This window comes from Oryctolagus cuniculus, chromosome 7 (assembly GCF_051225735.1).
Source record: "Oryctolagus cuniculus isolate XC-2025 breed Fujian yellow rabbit chromosome 7, ASM5122573v1, whole genome shotgun sequence".
Lineage (NCBI taxonomy): Eukaryota > Metazoa > Chordata > Mammalia > Lagomorpha > Leporidae > Oryctolagus > Oryctolagus cuniculus.
This window is the reverse complement of record NC_142873.1, coordinates 158,003,411-158,025,101: the sequence shown is the minus strand read 5'-3', so window position 1 is coordinate 158,025,101 and position 21,691 is coordinate 158,003,411. Positions and strand designations below refer to the sequence as shown.

Genomic DNA, 21,691 nt, shown 5'->3' with positions numbered 1-21,691 from the left:
GCCCAAGTTCTTGGGCCCCTGCACCCGTGTGGGAGATCTGGAAGAAGCTCCTGGTTCCTGGCTTCGGATCAGCTCAGCTCTTGCCATTGAGGGAGTGAACCAATGGAATGAAAGACCTCTTTCTCTCTGGCTGTACCTCTCTCTCTGTAACTCTTTCAAATAAATAAAATAAATCTTAAAAAAAAAAAAAAAAAGAATGGCATTCATTTTTAACCTATTTGAGAAATAAAACAAAATCTAAGAATTACAAAGGGGCTTTGTAAACAGAAATGTACTATGTGATTACAGTTTAAAAGTTAACTTTTAGGGGGACAGCGAAGTGGTGCAGGTTAATCCTCCGCCTGCAGCGCCAGCATCCCATATGGGCACCGGTACTAGACCTGGCTGCTCCTCTTCCCATCCAGCTCTCTGCTATGGCCTGGGAAAGCAGTAGAGGATGGCCAAAGCCCTTAGGCCCCTGCACCCACGTGGGAGACCTGGAAGAAGCTCCTGGCTCCTGGCTTTGGATTGGCGAAGCCAATGCCATGCAATGCAGTGCCATTGCAGCCATTTGGGGAGTGAACCAGCGAATGGAAGACCTTTCTCTCTGTCTTTCCCTCTCACTGTCTGTAACTCTGCATCTCAAATAAATAAATAAAAAATCTTAAAAAAAAAGTTAACTTCAGGAGCTGGTGTTGTGGTATAGCAGGTAAAGCTACCACGCGGGATGCTGGCATCCCACATGGGTGGTTTGTATCCTGACTGCTCCACTTTCCATCCAGCTCCCTGCCAATGGCCTGAGAAAAGCAGCAGAAGACAGCCCAGGTCCTTGGGCCCCTGCCACTCACATGGGAGACGTGGATGAAGCTCCTGTCTCTGGCCTGGCTCAGCCCCGGCCATTGTGGCCATCTGGGGAGACAGTAAACTTGATCAGTGCAGGACATGTGCACTATTTCTAATGAACCCCTCTGTCTGCTACAGTGGCTGTTGTGACAGGCGTGCAGTGGGGATAACACCTCACAAGAGGACTGTGCACTGCTGACATGAAAACAACACTGGGGGGGCCGGCGCTGTGGTGTAGTGCGTAAATCCGCTGCCTGCAGTGCCAGCATCCCATATGGGCGCCGGTTTGAGTCCCTGCTGCTCCACTTCCTATCCAGCTCTCTGCTATGGCCTGGGAAAGCAGAAGATGGCCCAAGCCCTTAGGCCCCTGCATCCGCATGGGAGACCAGGAAGAAGCTCCTGGCTCCTGGCTTCGGATCGGCGTAGCTCCAGTCATTGTGGCCAATTGGGAGTGAACCAGCGGATGGAAGACCTCGCTCTTTCTCTCTCTCTCTGCCTCTCCTTTTCTCTCTGTGTAATTCTGACTTTCAAGTAAAATAAATAAATCTTAAAAAAAAAAAAAAAAAAAAGAAAACAACACTGGTCTTCACAGTGTGACTGACAAACTCACTGCTTTGGGGGAAGAAGCATGTGACTACTCCTAAGGCTGAAATAATCTCTCTGCTAAACACTGAAGCTCTTAATGGGAAGAGGAGTAACAAAGCATCGGGGCCAGGAAAGGTTAAGCAGCCGCACACATCTGCAGCACCTCCAGTTTAACGGTCGCGAATACTCCATTCTGGGCTCTCTAGAAGCAATGAAAGCAGTTCCTCAACGAGAATCCTCTAACGACTGCAGTTTTTCCTTCTGTATTCGATGCCTTAGCTACTGGCGACTTCTTGCCAGGTTAAAATCACTTTACCACTTCTGTGAAGCTCTGAGACTACATGGACAGAAACTTCGCACTCAAGTCTTTGGCTTTTTCACTGCAATCTGAATACCTGAGATTCTTCCGAAGAGACGTCGGGTCGTTGGCCAGGAGGGTGTTAACCAGGCCGAAGAGCTGCATCACCCGCTCGTCCTGCCGCAGGTCTTCGTGCCCCTTGAGGAGGAAAACAAACTCATGCCCGTTGCTGCCTGCAAGGAACGGCGGCACAGTTAGGGAAGACCACGCGTTCTCAAAGCCTCTTCCGAGAGTCTAAAGGCTACACAGAGGTCATCGAGCCACATCTCTCTCTAATCACAGCTTCCCTCGAGGAGGAGATAAAACCTCTGGAATTGAAGAGAACAGCTCTGCTGAGTATTACCAAGGGTGAGAGGCTCAGGGTGCCTCCCTGAACCTGTCCCAGGCAGGCGGTGCCGACACCCCCAAGGGAAATTACAGGACTGCTGCTTAACCATCCTTACTGTGAAAACTCACTTAACAAAAAAAGATTTATTTATTTGAAAGGCTGAGCAATAGAGAGGGAGAAACAGGGATTTTTCCCTCCATTGGTTCCCTCCCCAAATGGCTGTGATGGCTGGGGCTGGGCACGGACAGAGCCAGGAGCCTGCAGCTCCATCTGGGTCTCCCACCTGGGAGCAGGGCCATTTTCCACTGCCTCCCCAGGCACTACAGCAGGGAGCAGGATCAGAAACGGAGCAGCCAGGACTCCCGACTGGGACTCTGGTGTGGAATACAGGTTCACAGCAGGCAGTCTAGCTTTTAGTGCCACAACACTGGCCCTGAGAATTAATCTTATATAATCGTTTCCCAAAAAGAGAGACTGTGGTGGTCAGAAGACGAACCCAGGAGCCCCTCCTTCAGGGCAGCTTGCTGCTGTCCATGTTTGCGTCCAGGTGCTCCTGGCTGGGTCCTCACCTCCCAACATCTGCCTCCCCAGTCCATCCTCCACATGTGCCTAAGGCGATTCCCCTGGCACCTAAGGCAGCACAGCTGTGTGAGGAACTCACAGTCCCAGGAGGCACTCATGCTCCACGCCTCCCTCCATAAACACAGGAGACGTCGCGTAGGAAAGCTGAGCAGTGCATGGCAGGTGTCACCTCAGAAGAGGGGAGAAGCAGCTGGCAGAAGTGCATGATGGTCCTTACCCATGAGTGTCAGCTTTCGGGGCCTCTGCTTAGACGTGATGACTTGCAAAGACGGGGCTATGGACTGAATGCGAATGATTGGCTGGTTGGGGTCATACGTTCCTGGCACAGCCAATTCAAGGTCCCGGCACATCAGAAGTTTTGGGGAGACATACTGTAGCTCTAAGGATGTGAGCTGTGAATAAATATCAAAAGATTCAGTTTTTGACCTCCAGTGGGGAATTTAAAGGCAATGGTCAATGGTTTGCTAATAGCAATGACTTTTTCCAAAGTCTGTGAGTGGAAGTGTAACCAGACGCTTTGGAATGGGTGCTAGAACTTACACGACAGTAAGACAGGACTATGGTGACAGCTAGCTCTGTGACAAGCCTCAAGGTCCCACCTGGGGCAGCTGCTTCGAGATCCGCCTGAACACGTGGTAGTAGAGGTCCCAGGCCTGGGTGAGGTCCTTGACGTTCCCCGACTTCATGTACTTGCGGCACCACTCCTGGGCCTCCATCAGGTCTCGGCCATACGCCTGAGGGGGACGACAGCAGGGAATTGGAAAGCTGTCAAGGCGTCCGCCGAGCTCGGAGGCTAAACCCCCAAGCTGACCACACAAATCAGGCACCTGCTGTGGGCAGGTGGTGGTGAGAAGCTGTGCACTTCTCCATCCTGAAGATCGCAGCTCCTGGGATGGTTTATTAGGTGGGGGGAGGACCAGGAGAGAGAAGGACCTCTGGGGGAACTGCTAAATTTTCCAGTTAAAATTTTGGGAGGGTTCTTCTAACTTGGTGACAAAAGGCACTGCTCATGTTCTTGTATGCTGTGGCCTTACCGTCAGTAGAAAGACGAGTGGGAAGGGAGCCCCACAGAAGCCCTGGGTAACGTCCTTTCACGCTTTCGCAGCCCATACCTGATTGAAGGACGTCTCCTTCAGGGTCTGGGGGCCCCGCTCCATCATGGCGTGCAGGGGCTCCAGCACCTCGAACATGCCCTTCACGTTCCTCTCCCCAAAGTACAAACGAGAAGCCTCTTCCAGGCCCTCGTGCCACATCTCATGCCAGAGGATGGCCACGCGGATCAGCTCCTCACTCACCTGTCGAGCAGGAGGAGAGAAGCCCAGGGGTGAGCTGGCCCGGCAGGGTCCGTGCGGGACGGTGGGGGACGGTGACCGCCGCTCCGCTCTGGACTCACCATCATGGCTTGCTGGACCAGGGTGTTGCTGTGCTCACACATGTTCTTGAGGATCTTGTTGGCCGCATTGTGACGGGCCGTCGTGGTGGACTTAGACGCCACGGTCAGCGGGTAGATGAGGGCCTGAGGCGAACAGAGGAGCATTTGCAACGGGAGGCAGGAAGCATGACACTGACAGGCCTGCTGCACCTTGGAGGGGGCTTTCTTTTAGGAAGGCGCCGGGCCGCTGGGGCTGCAGGCTGGGCGGACTGCCGCCACACCGGATTTGAGGAGACACTGCCCAGGGTTTCCACATACCTGGGGGTGGTACCGACCGATGTCTGTGAGAAGCTGGTGAATGAGCCGTCCCACCAGGGGTCTGGGTGTATCAATCCTTGCAATGAGCTGAGGTATCACCTGGTGTTCAGAGACACAGCAGGCGGCATGTGAAATGGCAAACAACCTTAGCTAATTTTGTAGGCAAAGATGGACTTTAAACATTTGTTTCGGTTGACACGACTTGGCTCTGCAATGGGTCTTTCTTGTCATTTCTCCTCAAGAATCTTAAGGAGACAGGGAATGGGGAGGGGGTGTCAGGGGCGGGGGCAAGCCCTACATCCTTACCAACGTACAACATATTCTGCCTTGCAGGATTCAAGAGAAGAGACACAGGAAGGGGAATGCGGCCCACCCTCACCTGCCACCAGCACACTCACCTGCAACCAGGTGTCAATCTGGATCGCTTTCACCCCTTCCACTAGGGCTTCATTGACATCTGGCCAGTGGCCATAATCAAACCACAGGGTGAGGACTCTGGAAAAGAGAAAGGAGACGCCAGAGAAAATTTGGTTTCCCAGCTGTCTGCTCATCTTTTATTTATCTTAGGGTTCCTGAGAAGAGAACTAGCAGGGACTCAGATCAGTGGTTCTCAAATGCATTTCCTCTCGGGACTCCCTGGGAACAGAGGCTGTGATGAGCAGAGTATGAGGCTCGTCTGAGTGAATGAGTACTGCGCCCTACATCATGTCCAGGGGCCCCCACGGCTTATCCTGACAATGACCTTGTGAGCTGGGAGAATGTTAGAGATCCACAGATCTGCAGACCTAGAGAAGCAGGCACCGCCACACAGGGCGACCTGGGACTCAACGGCCAGAGCCCCAAGCGAAGGAGCAGGCTGCCCTTGGCCCCACGAAGCTCTGGACTGACTCAGGTCACTGGTGAGGCCTCTGCTGAAGTTGAAGGGATTTTACAGTACTGTGGTAGACGGATGGGTTGATTTTCCCTCCACAATATACCACACGTGAGAGTTCTCACCCTAGCTCTTCTTATCACCGCAGGTTTCACCCAAAGGTGGGCCATCACCTGTTACCCCTCAAGCTGCAGTGGAGAGCGGCCGTATGCCGATCTCGGGCGACCCTCACGTGACTTCTGTGTCCTCCCAGTGACCCAGTCGGCCAGGGTTCAGGCTCCCCTTCCCTGATACCTGAGCGTGTCCTGCAGGTTGTTGCCTCGTGACAAGGAGATGGAACGGAAGAAGCCCTGGACCGCAGGGACAGTATACATCAAGAGGGTTTTGGACAAATCCTGTTGGAACACACACGTTAGTGACACTCTGGCCTCAGCTTTCTCTATAAAACGGGTACAAGTGTGTGCTACTAGCACCCATCCCAAATGGTGGTTGAGTTCTGAATCAGTTAATGCCGTAACACCCTTACGGTGAGCAGTGAATGAATGGAAGTGGGGCCAACATGGCCTCCTGCACAAGGGGCAGGAGGAGGCGGCTGGAGCTCTGAACCTGCCATTCTTGGGGCCTGCTGCCAGCCCCGCTACATTGTGACTGTCGGTCCCAGGGGAGAGAGAACGACAGGAACTGAGGCCCCAGGACCTGACGGCCACACATGCAGACAGTGGCTCATCCACGTGAGAAACACTACAAGGAACGTAGCAGCTGGGGGCCCTGGGAGCCGCCCCAACACGAGAGCACGGTCTCAGGCAGCCGGGGGGCCGACAGGCAGCGTTTTCCAGCCCCAGCGGAGCTGCACACGAGCCCACAGGTTCCTTTCGGCTTGCAAGCACCCGCTCTCAGACACTGGTGCCCTGCTGGCCCCTGACGAGGGGGAAGGCGAGGCACCTCAGTGACCTTCTTCTGCAGGGGGGAGGGGGTGGGGCTGTTCTCGGCGCTCTCGGCCTCGCTCTCGCTGTTGCTGCCCTCGGTGCTGGCGGTAGTGGTGGCGGTGGCGGCGGTGGCGGTGGCGGCGGTGGTGATGTTGGCCCCGCTGCCGTGGCGCAGCTTCTTCTTCTCGTCACGGGCTTGGTTCTGATGCTTGTAGTGCAGCACAGCTTCAAAGTTCATCACCGCCCACGCGTGCCAGGCCTGGAGGGCAGGGGCAGCAAGAGTCAAAGACAGACCCCGGGGCTATGGCCGACAGCGTCAAGGTGGGGGAAGGGCTGGGGCTGTCTCCTCTGTGGTCAGCAGGGTAAGGGTCCACCTTCGTGAGACGGTCAGGCAAGGGCGGGGGGGGGCCACCGGATTCTCGGTGACCCATTCACTTTGTGGGGCACTTACCGGGTCAGGTTCGGTGGTGACTGCTGGGGGGAAGGGGCACAGCAAGAGGAGCAGGTGCGCTCCTGGTTTCACAAAACCTCAGATCCGGGGGGAGAGCTCACTTGCCAACCCACAGACCTACACACTCTGCAGGGCAGAAGACAGCAGAGGCCAGGAGGAAGAGGAGGAGAGTGGGAGTGCCAGGGACCTGGGACGCCTCAGAGAACTCAGAGCAGCTGCGGGAGGAAACACGCGTGGGCAGCAGGGAGGACTTCCTGGCAAGGGAGGAACAGGATGCAGGTGCACAAGGCGCACGAGCGTTCACTGGAATCTGACTGCGGCTTGGGGCACACACGGGGGGGTGGGGGGGGGAAGCTGGCCACGGGCTGGGGCAGACCACAGAGCTCCGGGCATGCTGGAGCCTTTCAGGCAAGTGGAACGTCTGGAAGAGATCCTGGGAGGCCTCTGAGGCTGGGGGCAGGCAGCGCGGTCCCAGTGAGTCAGGGGGTGACGGTGAGGGTCCTCAGTCCGCTGGCAGTGGACAAGGGAACACACGGACAGCACAGGAGCACGGTGCAGGGAGGGTCTCGTCTGCCTCTCTGGCCCTAAGACTGGGCCCGTGGCCTGGTAGAGAAGCAGGCCCAGCGACTGCTGGCTGGAAGAAATCTTTGGTGCTTATCTGGACAAAGGAGAACTCTTCATGTCCCCGAGGTTCTGAGCTGCGGTTACTCTAGCGCACACCACTGCTTGGTTAAGGCAGCAGGAGACAGAACTGGATTTGGGACATGGTCGCTTTGCCACGACAGTAGGACATTTAGCAATCCACTACTAGTTGGGCTTTCTGGATGGCTGGGAACTCCTGGGCATTCCTTGCTAAAAGCCTTTAAAATAAACGTGCCTATTTTCCCATTGAGACAGCGCAGACCAACCATAACTGACTTTTACTTGGAGTAATCTCTGCAGTGAGCCACACTGTCTTCTTACGCCTTTGTTTGTCTAACAAACACCTGCTGCATGTCCACCACACACCAGGCACTGATCTAGGGTCACACTGAACAAGATGAGCGTCCTGGCAGGCACACGGGGCTATGAGATTGACAGTAGAAAGCATCAAAAAACAAATCAAACCAAATCAAAAATCCCAAAACAACCAACCAAAGATACCCACACATCACCAGGAAATGCTTTCAAAAACTAAAACTAGAGGTTGGTGTTGTGGTGCAGCAGGTGAAGCGTCTAGGACACTGGCATCCCATAGGGGCGCTGGTTCATGTCCCTGCTCCTGGCCTGGGAAAAGCAGCTGAAGATGGCCCAAGTGCTTGGGCCCCTGCCACCCACGTGTGACACCCAGATGAAACTCCTGGCCTAGTCCCAGCCACGTGGGGGAGTGAACCAGTGGATGGAAGGTTTCTTTCTCTCTCTCTACATAACTCTTCCTTTCAAATAAATAAATCTTTAAAAAAACACACACAAAAAACTAAAACTAAAGTTCCTGGACCCTGCTTTTTTCTTGTGACTAAAGCTGACTGAAGAAAGGCAGCTCCGGGTAGGGGTAGTTTTGATTAATCCGGGTCCAGCTGTTCAAGGTTGACCGGGTGTGTTTGTCCAGCTCTGGACAGGCAGCGGGCCTCGAGCCACTATGGTTCCTAAGGCAAGACGGTCATCCTCCAGACCAGAATGCAGCTGCTTACTAAGTGAGGATAAAACCTTTATTGTGAATGTGCCCGCAGCTTTTCAGGTGCAAATTTTGATACCAGAGGGATTAATTCACAAAATTAGCAAGGAGACATCAGAAAGGAAATGACGACATCTGCTACACCTCGCAGCTGTCACCATCGACGCTGACCAGGGAGAATGGGTGCGCCACCCTTGCCTCAGTCACGTCTTCATGCGTGTGCTAATCGTGTTTATCCTTCGGAAGTTCCCTGTGACATAACAGATGCTACCCTGACCCTTCCAACAAAGAACAAAGACGGCTCAGTTCTTAGCTGAGGAGCAGGCAGGGGGGGAATCAGAGAGAAGCTGACCAAGGGAAGAAGGTTCCAGAGAGGAACGGTGCGTCCAGATGCTGTGAGGCGCGGAGGCGGCGAGTCCCAGCGCCACACACAGTGACGGTGCAGGGCCCCAACCTCCCCCGACACGGTGACGGTGCAGGGCCCCAACCTCCCCCGACACGGTGACGGTGCGGGGCCCCAACCTCCCCCGACACGGTGACGGTGCAGGGCCCCAACCTCCCCCGACACAGTACCAGTGCGGGGAATCAACCCTCCTCTGCCACCGTACCGGCGCAGGCCTCTACCTCCTGTGGCAGCTGCGCTGCCGCGGACGCGCGCCTCACCTTGTACCAGCCGCGGTCGTGCTCGGTGGCGGCGCTGCAGTACTGCAGCACCTTGGGGATGGTGCTCTCGTTGATGCCCTGCAGGTTCAGCTGCCACTCCCCAAGCTTCAGGAAACAGCTGGAACACAGAACAGCCCCAGGGGCCTTCCTGGCGTCCACTCCTCCCAGGAGGCCCCAGGATGGACCAGCAGCGTTTTAACCACGTGGAGGGAACGAGACAGGCTCTTGGGCCAAACTTTTGAGGTATCATCTCTTCTTCTTGACCTCTGCCTTTCAGGACTGTATGCATCAGGGGCTTGGGCCAGGTAGGTCAGTTCAAGCCACAACCCATTTTGTTCTGTGAATTATTTTTCTTGCTGACTGCTGTCTTCTCCCTCCCCCTCCCCACCATTCTTTATTATGATAGCACCAACAGCTACTATTTCCTGATCGCTATTGCGTTCTGGGGCTGCTCTAAATGCTGAACATTGTACTCTCTGCCCTTACTATGCCACCTTTGGAGACAGGAGCTCTGCCTATCTCTTTTACATGACAAGGAAACTGAGGCAGAGAAAGATGAACTTCCCTAGAGTGACAGCTCGGGCTGCTGAGCCAGGAAAAGGAGTGGCAGGACTCTGGGCAGCCTGCGGCCCTGCAGGAAGCGGTCAGAGAGCCCAGGAACCAGGAACCAGCCCTCCGGGGAGCTGGCATCGCCCCCCTGCTGTGGGGGCTCCGGCAGGGCTGGGAAGGGACCGGCCCCAGTGGGGCCCCGGGAGCTCACCGGGCCATCAGCTTGTGCAGCTCCTGCTTGTGCTGCTGGTCCTCGGTGGCGATGGCGTGCTGGGCCTGCTGCTGCATGCTCTGCACAAAGTGCTGCATGTGCTGGAAGGCATCGATCTGCCCGCAGAGACACAGAAGGTCACTGGGCGCCGTCAACCTCACGGAAGGAGCTCCCGTTCCTGACGGGCTGCCGGGTCAACCCCGCCCCAAACAGAACACCCAGACCCGAGGTACGGACCCCACAGGACAGAGGACCAGGGCACGGGGTTGGGAGACGGCTGAGCTTCTCAGGAAGATTCCTGCCTTAGTCAAGGCTTAGTTCTCCTTTGCCAACTGCAATTACCAGCCTAATGAGCCCTGGGAGAGTGCCAGGCCTGCCACCCCAGGAAGTCGTGCTTCCTTCACGACAACACGCCGCCCGGGGGAGGCGTTTCAGGCTGATGCAGCTCCAGCGTTTGTTTACAACACACGGCACCCTGGACATGGCAGCACAGTGAAAACCACAGGTTTCAAAACAGGACCCTCGGGGCCCAGGTAAGAACGCAGAGTGGGGGTGAGGGGCCTCGTGCATCACACGGGTGAGGGAGAGGCCGCGGCGAGCTGAGCGGCAGTCAGTCACCTGCAGCCGGGCACCTTCGTGCTAGGATCAGGGAAGAGCAGTGTCACAGCCTGGCGAGTGCTGTCAGCCATGTCTACACACACGTGCTTCCCTGACCGGGTCCCTGTCGTTTTCTCGAGGGCTTCCAGGATGGAGACAGAGTGCACAGACATCAAAGCCCAAACAGGAAAATGACAAAACCTCAATCTACTGACACGGGCTGGGGGTGGAAATTACAAGAGAATCTGCAAAGGTGGTATATGTTCTCTGCTGTAGAAAAGAAGGAAAAAAATCAAAACTTCAGATAAATAATAGGCCTTCTTATGGCAAATTATGCACGAGAGCTTTTTCTGTTTGTTTTGTTTTTAGATAAAAACGTTATCAGTGATGATGGCCTAGAAGGAAATCAGACTCTCTGGCTTGGGGGACATGACCAACCGCAGACACTTTTCAGTATAAGGAGTTAATCAGCATCAAGATACAGGGTTTCAGCCAGAGCCAAGATGACAATGAGGAACAACTGATTTGGCAGCCAATCCACGCAGGACGCCCAGGAAGACACACAGATGTCCCCTCAGTGAATGAGACACCTGCCTTCCCAGAGTTCCAGGACTCACTGGCGGCTTTGACAAATGAATCACATTAGCATCGCACTCCTGGGAAGTGATAAATGTTCCTTCAGGTTTTCATCTGCATTGGCCAGACTTGAGGCGGCTGATTTCTCAGTGCAACCTGCGTTCATCAAGCAGGCAGGGATGCAGCGAGGCCTCTGGTGCCACGTCCTTGTCAGAGCCCGTGAGCCAGGTGTCACTGACAGTTTGGACCCAGGGTTTAAGCTCTTTTTGGTGGCATCCCATATGGGTGCCGGTTTGAGACCCGGCTGCTCCTCTTCCGATCCAGCTCTCTGCTATGGCCTGGGAAAGCAGTACAAGGTGGTCCAAGTCCATGGGCCCTGCACCCACGTGGGAGACCGGGAAGAAGCTCCTGGCTCCTGGCTTCGGATTGCCAAAGCTCTGGCCGTTGTGGCCAACTGGGGAGTGAACCATCGGATGGAAGACCTCTCTCTCTCTGCCTCTCCTCTCTGTATGTAACTCTGACTCTCAAATAAATAAAAAAATCTTAAAAACCAACCAAACAAACAAAACAACAAAAAAGAAGCTCCCTAAACTAGGGAGGCCAGGTATTAGTTTGGATTTGAAGCCCAACACTAAGTTTATCCAGCATGAAAAAATCCAGTATGAAATAGCATGAGGCAATTTATTTTCCAGGAATTGAAAGCACTGTATTTGAAAACTTCTTTTCTGTACTCCCAAAAATGAAGGGGTAAAAAGTGATTTATTCGGGGCTGGCACCGTGGCTCACTTGGTTAATCCTCCACCTGTAGCACCGGCATCCCATATGGGCACTGGTTCTAGTCCCGGTTGCTCCTCTTCCAGTCCAGCTCTCTGCTGTGGCCAGGGAGTGCAGTGGAGGATGGCCCAAGTGCTTGGGCCCTGCACCCGCATGGGAGACCAGGAGGAAGCACCTGGCTCCTGGCTTTGGATCGGTGCAGCACGCCGGCTGTAGCGGCCATTTGGGGGGTGAACCAACAGAAGGAAGACCTTTCTCTCCATCTCTCTCACGCTGTCTGTAGCTGTGCTTATCAAATAAATAAATAAAATATTTTTTTTAAAAAAAGGTGATTCATTTGTTCACTCATCAAGGGCCAGTCACCCAAAGGAAGGACATCTCAGGCCACCCGGGCACAGGCTGGGCACAGTTCTCAGTTCATGGTGGCCTAGGTCATGTGTAGGCAGGAATGATATTCCTGGCTCAGTGAAATCTCATGAATGAGCCTATCTCCAGGCAAGGAGACGTGTCCCAGCATCCCACAGGCTCCAGCATCCCACAGGCTCCTGCATCCCAGCATCCCACAGGCTCCTGTCGTTCCAGCATCCCACAGGCTCCTGTCGTCCCAGCATCCCACAGGCTCCTGTCGTCCCAGCATCCCACAGCCTCCTGCATCCCAGCATCCCACAGGCTCCTGTGGTCAGACGCCCTCCTGTAGCATGGGACTGCTCCTTCTCGTGTGCTTTCTTCTGCGTGGGCCAGGCAGAGTGCACTGTCCTTGTCTGAGTGACTGGCTCCTCAACACACCTCATGAGCAGTCAAGCTCCCGAACCGCAGAGCTGTGAAATGTCTAGCTCTGGGCTTCAAGTCCACACGCCTAACTTTAAATGGGTTTCTAAGTATTTAATCCCACCAGAATGTGGGCTAGTAAGAAAAGGCCATACTCTGCAGAGAAGCTGGGCTGCTGTGAGATGTTGAAAGAAGTCACTTCTTGGCTGGGACACCACCAAAAAGCTTCCTTCCACTTGCTGTGGCAAGATATTTGCAGTCTTGGAGACGACGCTCAGGAAGGAACCAGACCCTAACCGGATCCAGCACCTTCTGGTTTTCTCATCTGCCCAGAGAAGGTCAGGTTTGGAATCCGAAATGCTCTGGCCTGGGAACCTCAAGACACCAAAAACCCAAACAACACTAAACAAAAACCAAGATGCCTAAATCACACACTTGGAGAAAGACACTTGGTCCTCAGCGATGAGGTCAACTCCAGTCAAGGACCAGGCACCTGCCGGGTGCAGGGCGGCCGACCCCACTCCGGGTGACATTCACAGTGACACAGCAGCACCACCTCAGCGGGGGGGCTCCAGGTGCAGCCAGGGACCTTCCCGCACACCTGCAGCACACGAACCTCTCTCAGCAGAGCTCTGCACAGCCATGGCTGCAGCGGCTGCTGCCCCTTCCTTTCTCAACCTGGCATCCAGTGCAGGGGCCACAACAGGGAGAGCCACTAGGAATTTCATCCTCCTTCGGGTAGCCAAAGGAGGTGCTGATTTTGCCTCCAGCGTCTACACCACCATCATCAAGGCAGGCTGTTTAAAAACCAAAACCCGACTGGCGCTGCAGCTCACTAGGCTAATCCTCCGCCTTGTGGCGCCGGCACACCGGTTCTAGTCCCGGTCGGGGCGCCGGATTCTGTCCCGGTTGCCCCTCTTCCAGTCCAGCTCTCTGCTGTGGCCCGGGAAGGCAGTGGAGGATGGCCCAAGTGCTTGGGCCCTTGCACCCGCATGGGAGACCAGGAGGAAGCACCTGGCTCCTGGCTTCGGATCAGCGTGGTGCGCTGGCCGCAGCGCGCCAGCTGCAGCAGCCCATTGGAGGGTGAACCAACAGTAAAGGAAGACCTTTCTCTCTGTCTCTCTCTCTCACTGTCCACTCTGCCTGTCAAAAACAAACAAAAAAACAAAAACCAAGATCAGCAGTCACATCCACTTCTTAAGGGCTTGTCTGTAAATAAAGAGGAATTCCACACTGGCCTCAGGATAATGTTTCCTCCTGGCTTCAGCATTACACCCTGTGTGGTGTTGCTTTTGAATCCACACTGATGATGGGAAAGGAGACTGGAAGTCTGAAAAAACCGAACTGGTCTTGCGAAAGCTCTAGTCTGGGTTGTCACAAACACGCACTTCTTGGACGGAACAGCCCATCTTTTTGTAGAGCAGAAATTGTGCCTTCCCACATCTGAGCAGTTTCTGGGTATCGACTACCCTAACTGTGATCACTCTCACACATGCATCTCCTCAACTAGGATCCCTGTGAAATCAGTCCTTTGTACAGGAAGACCCCCGACACCGAGGGTGCGTGGTCTGAACGCTGTCTGCGTGGCGGGCTTTGAGGAAGCTGTGAGAAACAGACCAGACAAGCGTTCTGGAGAAGGTGGATTATTACTGGAGGGACACACACACACACAGACCTTACGAGAGCTCTTCCACATGTTCTTCATGTAGGCGTAGGTCACCTGAGGGTGAACTGTTGGCAGAGGGTGGTCAAGTTGGCGAGATGGATCGACTCCCAGAAGCAACACTAAGGTTTTATGGGCAAGCGCCTTAAAGACAAGAGAAGCCAGGTTATCAACAGCACCGCACCGGGAGCACCACCCACCCTTCCTTGGTGGCAGGGTTCTCACCAGCCGGCCGCTCTTGCCACACAGGCTTGCGTACTTGAGCCATGTTCTCATGTCCTCATGAGGGTTGACCACAAGGGATCGCACCATGAGGATTTTCTGCCAGTCCTCTACAATACGCTGGCAGCCCTGGAATATTCAGAAATGACCATTAGACGTGTCCTCTGCTGTATCTTACTTGCCTCGAGCGTCAGAGAAGTCCTCTCTAAAGCAAAAAGGAGCCTCACGGTGCAACCTCCACTTTCTCATGTCAGGGCACGACTTGAGCAGCAGAGCTCAGGGTCCGGAGCCGGAGCCCTGGCTCGGCCACTTCTGTCCGTGAGACTTCGGGCAGCTTGTAGAACCTCTTTGTGACTGACTTATAAAGCAGAATAAAAATGGCACCAACTCCACAGCGATTCAATGAATCCAGTTGTTTCAATTTCTTTTGTAGAGTATAAATAGGCTTAGTGTTAACCTTTAGTACTCAGTCTCTCCAGTTGAAGATAACTACCACCGACAAAAAGGTTAAACTTAACACGCATCATTCAAAATTCAAAAAACTAAGTGTGAAACAAGTTTAAACATTTCTTTCTTTTTTTTTTTTTTTTTTTTTTTACAGGCAGAGTGGACAGGGAGAGAGAGAGAGAGAGAGAAAGGTCTTCCTTTTTTGCCGTTGGTTCACCCTCCAATGGCCGCCGCGGCCAGTGCGCTGCAGCCGGCGCACTGCGCTGATCCGATGGCAGGAGCCAGGTACTTCTCCTGGACTCCCATGGGGTGCAGGGCCCAAGCACTTGGGCCATCCTCCACTGCACTCCCTGGCCACAGCAGAGAGCTGGCCTGGAATAGGGGCAACCGGGACAGAATCCGGCGCCCCGACCGGGACTAGAACCCGGTGTGCCGGTGCCGCAAGGCGGAGGATTAGCCTAGTGAGCCGCGGCGCCGGCCGAACATTTCTAACTTTCAAATGATGTTAGGGTCGGGGCTGTGGCGTAGCGGGAAAGGCCGCCACTTGCAGTGCTGGCATCCCATATGGGTGCCGTTTCGAGTTCCGGCTGCTCCACTTCCTGTCCAGCTCTCTGCTGTGGCCTGGGAAAGCAGTAGAAGATGGCCCAAGTGTTTGGGCCCCTACACCTGCGTGGGAGACCCAGAAGAAAATCCTGGCTCCTGGCTTTGGATCGGCACAACTCCAGTCATTGTGACCAATTGGGGAGTGAAATAGCAGATGGAAGACCTCTCTCTCTCTCTCTCTCTCTCCCTGCCTCTCTTCTGTGTAACTCTGACTTTCAAATAAATAAAAATAAATAAATCTTTAAAATAAAAAAAACAAACAAACAAATGATGTTGCCTAAGTTGGTAGCATTTGTGTTTCTGATGTTACTAAGCCTGCACCTGACTTCCAGACCCCCATGAACTGGCCATCTTTGATGCCTTTCCTCTTTGCTTCCATGTCTCAGACTAAAAACTACAGATAGGAGGGGAAGTGCTTCATTAGTTTACACATATGAATTCTTTATAATTAAGAAAAGGAGCAAATTAATCACTATCTAAGGGGCTAAGCTAATTTTACATCAAATGACTGCAAAGAGTAAAGCGAACTTCTCCTTTCCCCCCTCACTGGCAAGGAGTCAGACTCAGGAGGGGAGATGGCTCCGGACATCTGTGCTTCATGGGCAAATTCCACGAAGCTGCCCTCCATGGAACTGAACTTAGCAATCCAGCCACACTGACAGGGTGCAGAGTGAGCCTGACCATACTCAAGGTCAGAGGAGAGGCAGTACAGGCAAGGCTGACCTCTCCACCCACCTTGCGGGAGTCTCTGGGTGGGGGTTTTAATTTAAATGACTTGACCACAAATGGCCATTTTCCAGCCCAGGCAGTTCACTGAGTGTGTGGGCAAGGAGCCATCCACGAGAGCCAAGTTTCCACCACAATGTAGTGCTTTATTTGCAGGCCGTGGATGGTATTTTTCCATCCTATGAAGTGTGACAACAATGACTTGGAAAGTTAGAAAAATAGAAAAAAGTACATTGAGTGACTATTTCACAAAAATACAAACAAGTGCATTGGGAGATTGTCTTGGTCGCTTCCCATCAATGGCTAGTTTCTCCCACGCTCGGTGTCTCCGCACAGTCCTGGAGGCTGGAGGCAATGACGGTGTGCTGAACCTGACCCAGCAGAGTCCCCAGGACTCACTCAATCCGCGCACCGCCCCCCCTACCCCCGTCCCTGAGCCTCTACTTGGATTAAGTCCCACTTGCCAGACTGTCAGAAGAGTCATCAAATCTCTGACTGATTGGAAAACTTCACCCCTGCACAGCCACTCAAAAAACCCAGGGTGTGTTCAAGTCGAGTGGGAAATGCTCCATTTTGAAATTCTTTCTGGTGCCCAGTGGACAATTTTCCACCAAAACACTCAGCGGGCATTTCATACTTACTAATAAAACATGTAAAAGAACTGTATGTGCTACTTCAGAGCCGTAAATGAGTGCATTCACAGATGCGCCTCTGCCATCGCCCGCTCCTGTCCAGGGGAATGTGTCCTGAGCTCCCCAGGCAGGAATGCGGCCTCATGAAAAGTCTGGAAGCACAACCCTTGAGTGGTCTGGGAGAGAACTGGAATTAGACGTGGCCGTGGCCAAGAGGAAATGGCTCATAAGTGCCGGGCCAACGGTGAGGGGCATGGAGACGAGCGCTCTCACTCCCGGGGGCACTCCCGCCCGCCTGCTCACGGGAGGGGAGAACCGGCCACCCTTTCCAAGAACGCTTAAGACTGCTGACTTCCACGTCTGGAACTGACAGCTCCTTGTGCTGCAGCGACCAAAACGCTACAAGGAAAACGCTGATGGAGGACTCGGAGAGGTTTCTCTTCAAAGGGAAACAGCGTCAGGAGACCGTCTGACCCTGACCCAAGGCATGGCGGACGACAGGGTGGCGAAGGAGACCATCAGAACAGGAGACATCAGAACTGTTTAGAACAGCTGGATGTGGGGTGGGGGCACGAGGAGTTTGGAGCAGTGGGTCTCCGCCTTGGCTGCACCTGGAATCATCCAGCGATCCTGAAAGACGCTGACCCTGGGTCTACCCTGGACGTTGCCAGCAGTCGGGGGGACGGCCCAGCACTGGGGCTTTTAGAAAGCATCCCGGAGATCCTCCTGTGCAGCTGGGGTTGAAAGTCACTGGTTTTGAGGTTAGCGACTCCCACTTGCCTGGTCAGAAGTACTACTTATTAAAGACATTTTCTTTCCTTTCCTCTTTCCCTCCCTGTCTCCCTTACTCTTATTTCTTTCATTATAAAAATATAAAGATATTTTATTTTCTCCTAGAGAAGAGAGAGGCTGGACAATCTGCCATTCTCCCTCAGCCGGAGCTCAGCCCAGAGCCTGGGGTTCAGTGTTTAGCCTCGTCTGCCAGCTTCAAGCTTCGTGTAGGCGGCAGTAGAAGCACACTAAGAGCAGCGAGGGCACGGCCTCACCCAGGTCCTGGCAGGGGTGGCTGGGTGCACCAGGGCTCTCGACCGGGCTCACCTGCAGTCGCTCCCACCAGATCTGACGGATGATCTCGCGCCGCTCAGGAACAAGTTTGTACTGGATAACCTCCTCCAGCTCAGAGAGCATGTGGCAAGAAACCATGGCCTGATGGAAGCAAATCACATTCCAGTCTAATTACTGCATGAACAACCCAAAGGCAGGATTAATTTAAATCATTCCTTCTACTGTTAGGGTCTCTGCTGACCTGAGAAAACAGGCATATTTCCAACAGCCTGTGAGTCTGCCTCTGGAAAAAAGAACTGAGAGAGGCCTGAAAACCAACAAGGCACAGAATCCCGACACTCACCCCGTACGCCCGGCTGTAGCTCTCTCCTGCCATGGCGGTGAGCTCTGCATCCAGCAGGTCCCTGGCCTTGTCGATACACTAGGAGAGAAACAAAGGAGGCCTGGACCGGAGCTCTGGCCTGGGGAGCCTAAAGTTCTTGTAGGGCTTCCCAGGGAGCTGCAAGTGTTATTTGTCTCCCTTAAATTTCAGTGAGGAAGGGAAAAATTCACCGAGGAGAGAAGCAAGCTTTTCCAAGATCTGAATGGCTAGCAAAGAGTACTTCCAGTTTCTCACTTACAGAAACGTACGGCGTTGAAAAGCCTGAAGCCTCTCTGAGGCAACGGCCGCAACCTCAGTGGCAGAGGGAAGGAGGGACGCGTGCTGTGGCCCTGCGGCTCGGGGCACGCCTGGGGATCCACCTTCTTTTCACTGTGCTTGCCAGGCTTGTGTGTGAAAACACATGCACTGGCCCCCTTCTCCGTGGAGAAGCACCTCTGAAATCCACAAGGATCCCCGAGCCCTGGGCTCTCAGTTCCCATCGCATCGATCAGGGTGCAGGGGTGCCATGGGATGGCAGCTTGAATCTTCTGTGTGCCATCAATTAAAGGCCCCTCTGGTGGAGCTCTTCGCATGTTTAAGGTTGACTGCTATGTCCCCATCCCTTCAGTGCACAGATCATTTACCCGAAGAGCACCTCATCCGGGACAGTCTGCTGCCTGCCAGAGGGGTGTGACTCCACGTTCACTGCATTCTGCCAGTCAGCAGAGCACCTGCTCCCGGGCAGGGTAAGCGGCAGGTGCCGCCCTGCACAGCCCAGAGACCCTCGTGATTCTTTTGCATGGTGGGGGTCACCGGCTCCCTGAACCCTCCCTTGGTGAAACGCACAGCTTCCCCCTACTACAAGGAATGCGAAGGCAGGGTAATGAAAAGGAAGCAGTGACGACCCAAGAAGCAAACTCCACAAACAATTGCAATGCTGAGTGTTGCTGGTGAGTACCACGTACCAGGCTACTCTAATGAGTTCATGGAGTCTAATCAATACTGCTAGAGCTGACGGACAGCGGCCTACTGACGCAAGCACCTGCGCTAAGGAGACCACGGGCTGGGCACAATTACCTGACCCTGCTGGGAAGTCTGGGGCTGTGTGGCTTTTTACCTGTTGGGCCAACGAGAAGAGGTCCTGATGCAGCGCCAGCACAGCTCTGTAGAACGCCCCATCGTGCGTGTCCCGAGGGATCATGCAGGTGTACTCTTCCATGCTGTCCCACTGGCCTAGGCACACACACACACAGAGGAAGCACCGGGGTGGTCAGCCGGCTGTGCTAGAGGCAGTGTCTCCCATAGGTTTTGCCAATGTCACCCTCATTTAGCTTAGGGGACGAACAAACCCGGTGAATCTGAGCCTGAGGTACCCAAATCCAGTGAAGACACATGTGGGGTGGAGGTAACAAAGTCCCGTCTGTCTTCCTAACTCAGGAGCCCCATGAGCCATGAGAGCACACGAGTGCAAACACACTGGCGGCTCGCACACGGCACCTCGGGAACCTGGCGGGGAGCCACGGCGGCTTTCCTCCCCGGCAGGGGAGCACCTCCCGGGTCAGTGCTGTGTGGGGAAATTGCCTTTTTCTCTAAGCAGCTGGAAGTGGCCATTCCACAGATAGGGGACAGGAACAGACACACGGCTTGCCTGTTTTACTGGCAGAATCTCTGCCTCGGGGGGAAGAAATAACTATCTGAAGAGGTTCTGTTATAAGGGAAGACGGGCCGGGTCACAGCACAGCGGTCTCTGTCCCATCAGCCTGGGGAAACGGCTGATCCAGGAAGAGGCTTTGCCCCCCCTGGTGGGCAGAGTGCGCATCACAGGCCAGGATTTCCAAGACCATCTGCAGAAGGCACCAGCTTCGTGAGCTGCAAGCCGCAGGGCTGCCAATTTTACAAGGCACTTTGCTGCCTTTCCCGTCAGACCATCGGCTCCTCCACTCTCTGTGCCTCTGGGCGAAAGCAAACAGCAAACGATGACTCCTCAGGAAGCAATTTGTTTTTGAAAAATGTTCCGGATCCAGCCCAGAGCTCATGAAAGCAAAGGAAATAACTGTTGTGACTCAGGAGGGATGGAACAGGCGGAAGGTTACGTAACCTTCCCGCGGCCTCCGTGGGCGAAGCTGTTCACCTGGGTCATCTCCGTCCCCGCTCCCCTCCCAGCACACACACTGCTAATCCTCTGGGCTGGGCCTGACGTCTGAACGTCAGAACGCTACCCAGGCCTGCCGAGATTCAAAAAGTCTCTGCTCAAAAATCCCCTGGGAGCAGGAGTGAGGTAAGTGAGCAGCGGGCAGCAAGAAGAGACAAGACAAAGTGGCAGAAGGGTTCTAACCGCTGAGATGGCACAGGGCGCGTGGGTCTCTCACTACCCTCTCCACGGGTTCTAACCGCTGAGACGGCACAGGGCGCGTGGGTCTCTCGCTACCCTCTCCACGTGGCCATCTAAGTTCTAGGATGCACGTTCAGAAACGAAAGGAGATGGACCGCGGTCTCCTGGAGGACACGAACTCCAGCGACCACACTGGATCAGGAGGCGGACTGAGCGTGTGACAGGAAACTGTCAGGGACTGCCTACCTCTAGGCCTCATTTATGAGAGGAAAAGAACCCAGTAGTCTGTTGAAGACAAATGAAAAGCAAACCCACTGTGGTGTATAAGAGATGGATCTGGACTTTTTTTTTTTTTACAGGCAGAGTGGACAGAGAGAGAGAGAGAGAGAGAGAGAGAGAGAAAGGTCTTCCTTTGCCTTTGGTTCACCCTCCAACGGCTGCCGCAGCCGGCGCGCTTTGGTCGGCGCACCGCGCCTATCCGAAGGCAGGAGCCAGGAGCCAGGAGCCAGGTGCTTCTCCTGGTCTCCCATGGGGTGCAGGGCCCAAGTACTTGAGCCATCCTCCACTGCACTCCCGGGCCACAGCAGAGAGCTGGCCTGGAAGAGGGGCAACCGGGACAGAATCCGGCGCCCCGACCGGGACTAGAACCCGGTGTGCTGGCGCCGCAAGGCGGAGGATTAGCCTATTGAGCTGCGGCGCCAGCCGGATCTGGACCTTTGTCGCTGTGTGTTGCACAGAACGCCTCAAGCCCTAGGAAAGCCCTGTGTGGTAAGGGCGCTCCTGAACCCTGAGGGCTGTGTTGACAGACGCACACACGCCTGTGCCGGGAGGACAGGCCACCCCCCTCCATGGGGACAGAAGCTGTGCACACCTGTTCCCTTGTGTCCTTTGTAATAAACCAGAAAACAAAAATACAGCACTTCCCTGAGGTGTGTGAGGTGTCCCAGGACGTTACAGAACCTGAGGCGGGGGTTGTGGGAAGGGATTGATAGCAGGTGAGTCAGAGGCACAAGACAACCTTGGACTAGGCCTGGCGTCTGAAGTAGCAGGCTTGTGGGACCTGGCCCTTGCCCTGTGGGGTCTCACGCTATTTCCAGGTAGGGAGTGTCAGAAGTGAGTGACAGGACATGCGGTTGATGCCTGGTGCTTGGTGCGTGGGAAAATGCCCCACGTCTGGTGTCAGCAGTGTCCTGTGTGTTTCCCTCACCCACTACGTCTTCATTTTGATGCTTGCT

General features: G+C 54.4%; 1 protein-coding gene across 2 annotated transcripts in view; it reads right to left on the bottom strand.

Annotated features, from left to right (window-relative positions):
- The window catches only part of MTOR (mechanistic target of rapamycin kinase), a 133,305-nt gene that overhangs the window by 16,253 nt on the left and 95,361 nt on the right, over window positions 1–21,691 (bottom strand). For both annotated transcript variants that reach the window (XM_008251668.5, XM_002723353.6), the window contains exons 32-47: window positions 19,242–19,357; window positions 18,107–18,184; window positions 17,797–17,904; window positions 14,294–14,419; window positions 14,081–14,212; window positions 9,691–9,806; window positions 8,931–9,048; window positions 6,179–6,421; window positions 5,531–5,631; window positions 4,764–4,860; window positions 4,366–4,464; window positions 4,069–4,191; window positions 3,788–3,970; window positions 3,275–3,409; window positions 2,893–3,067; window positions 1,803–1,938 (exon numbers count right to left, since the gene is read on the bottom strand). In XM_008251668.5, the coding sequence (XP_008249890.1) occupies window positions 1,803–1,938; window positions 2,893–3,067; window positions 3,275–3,409; window positions 3,788–3,970; window positions 4,069–4,191; window positions 4,366–4,464; window positions 4,764–4,860; window positions 5,531–5,631; window positions 6,179–6,421; window positions 8,931–9,048; window positions 9,691–9,806; window positions 14,081–14,212; window positions 14,294–14,419; window positions 17,797–17,904; window positions 18,107–18,184; window positions 19,242–19,357 (2,086 nt within the window). The remainder of the gene's footprint in view (window positions 1–1,802; window positions 1,939–2,892; window positions 3,068–3,274; window positions 3,410–3,787; window positions 3,971–4,068; window positions 4,192–4,365; window positions 4,465–4,763; window positions 4,861–5,530; window positions 5,632–6,178; window positions 6,422–8,930; window positions 9,049–9,690; window positions 9,807–14,080; window positions 14,213–14,293; window positions 14,420–17,796; window positions 17,905–18,106; window positions 18,185–19,241; window positions 19,358–21,691) is intronic.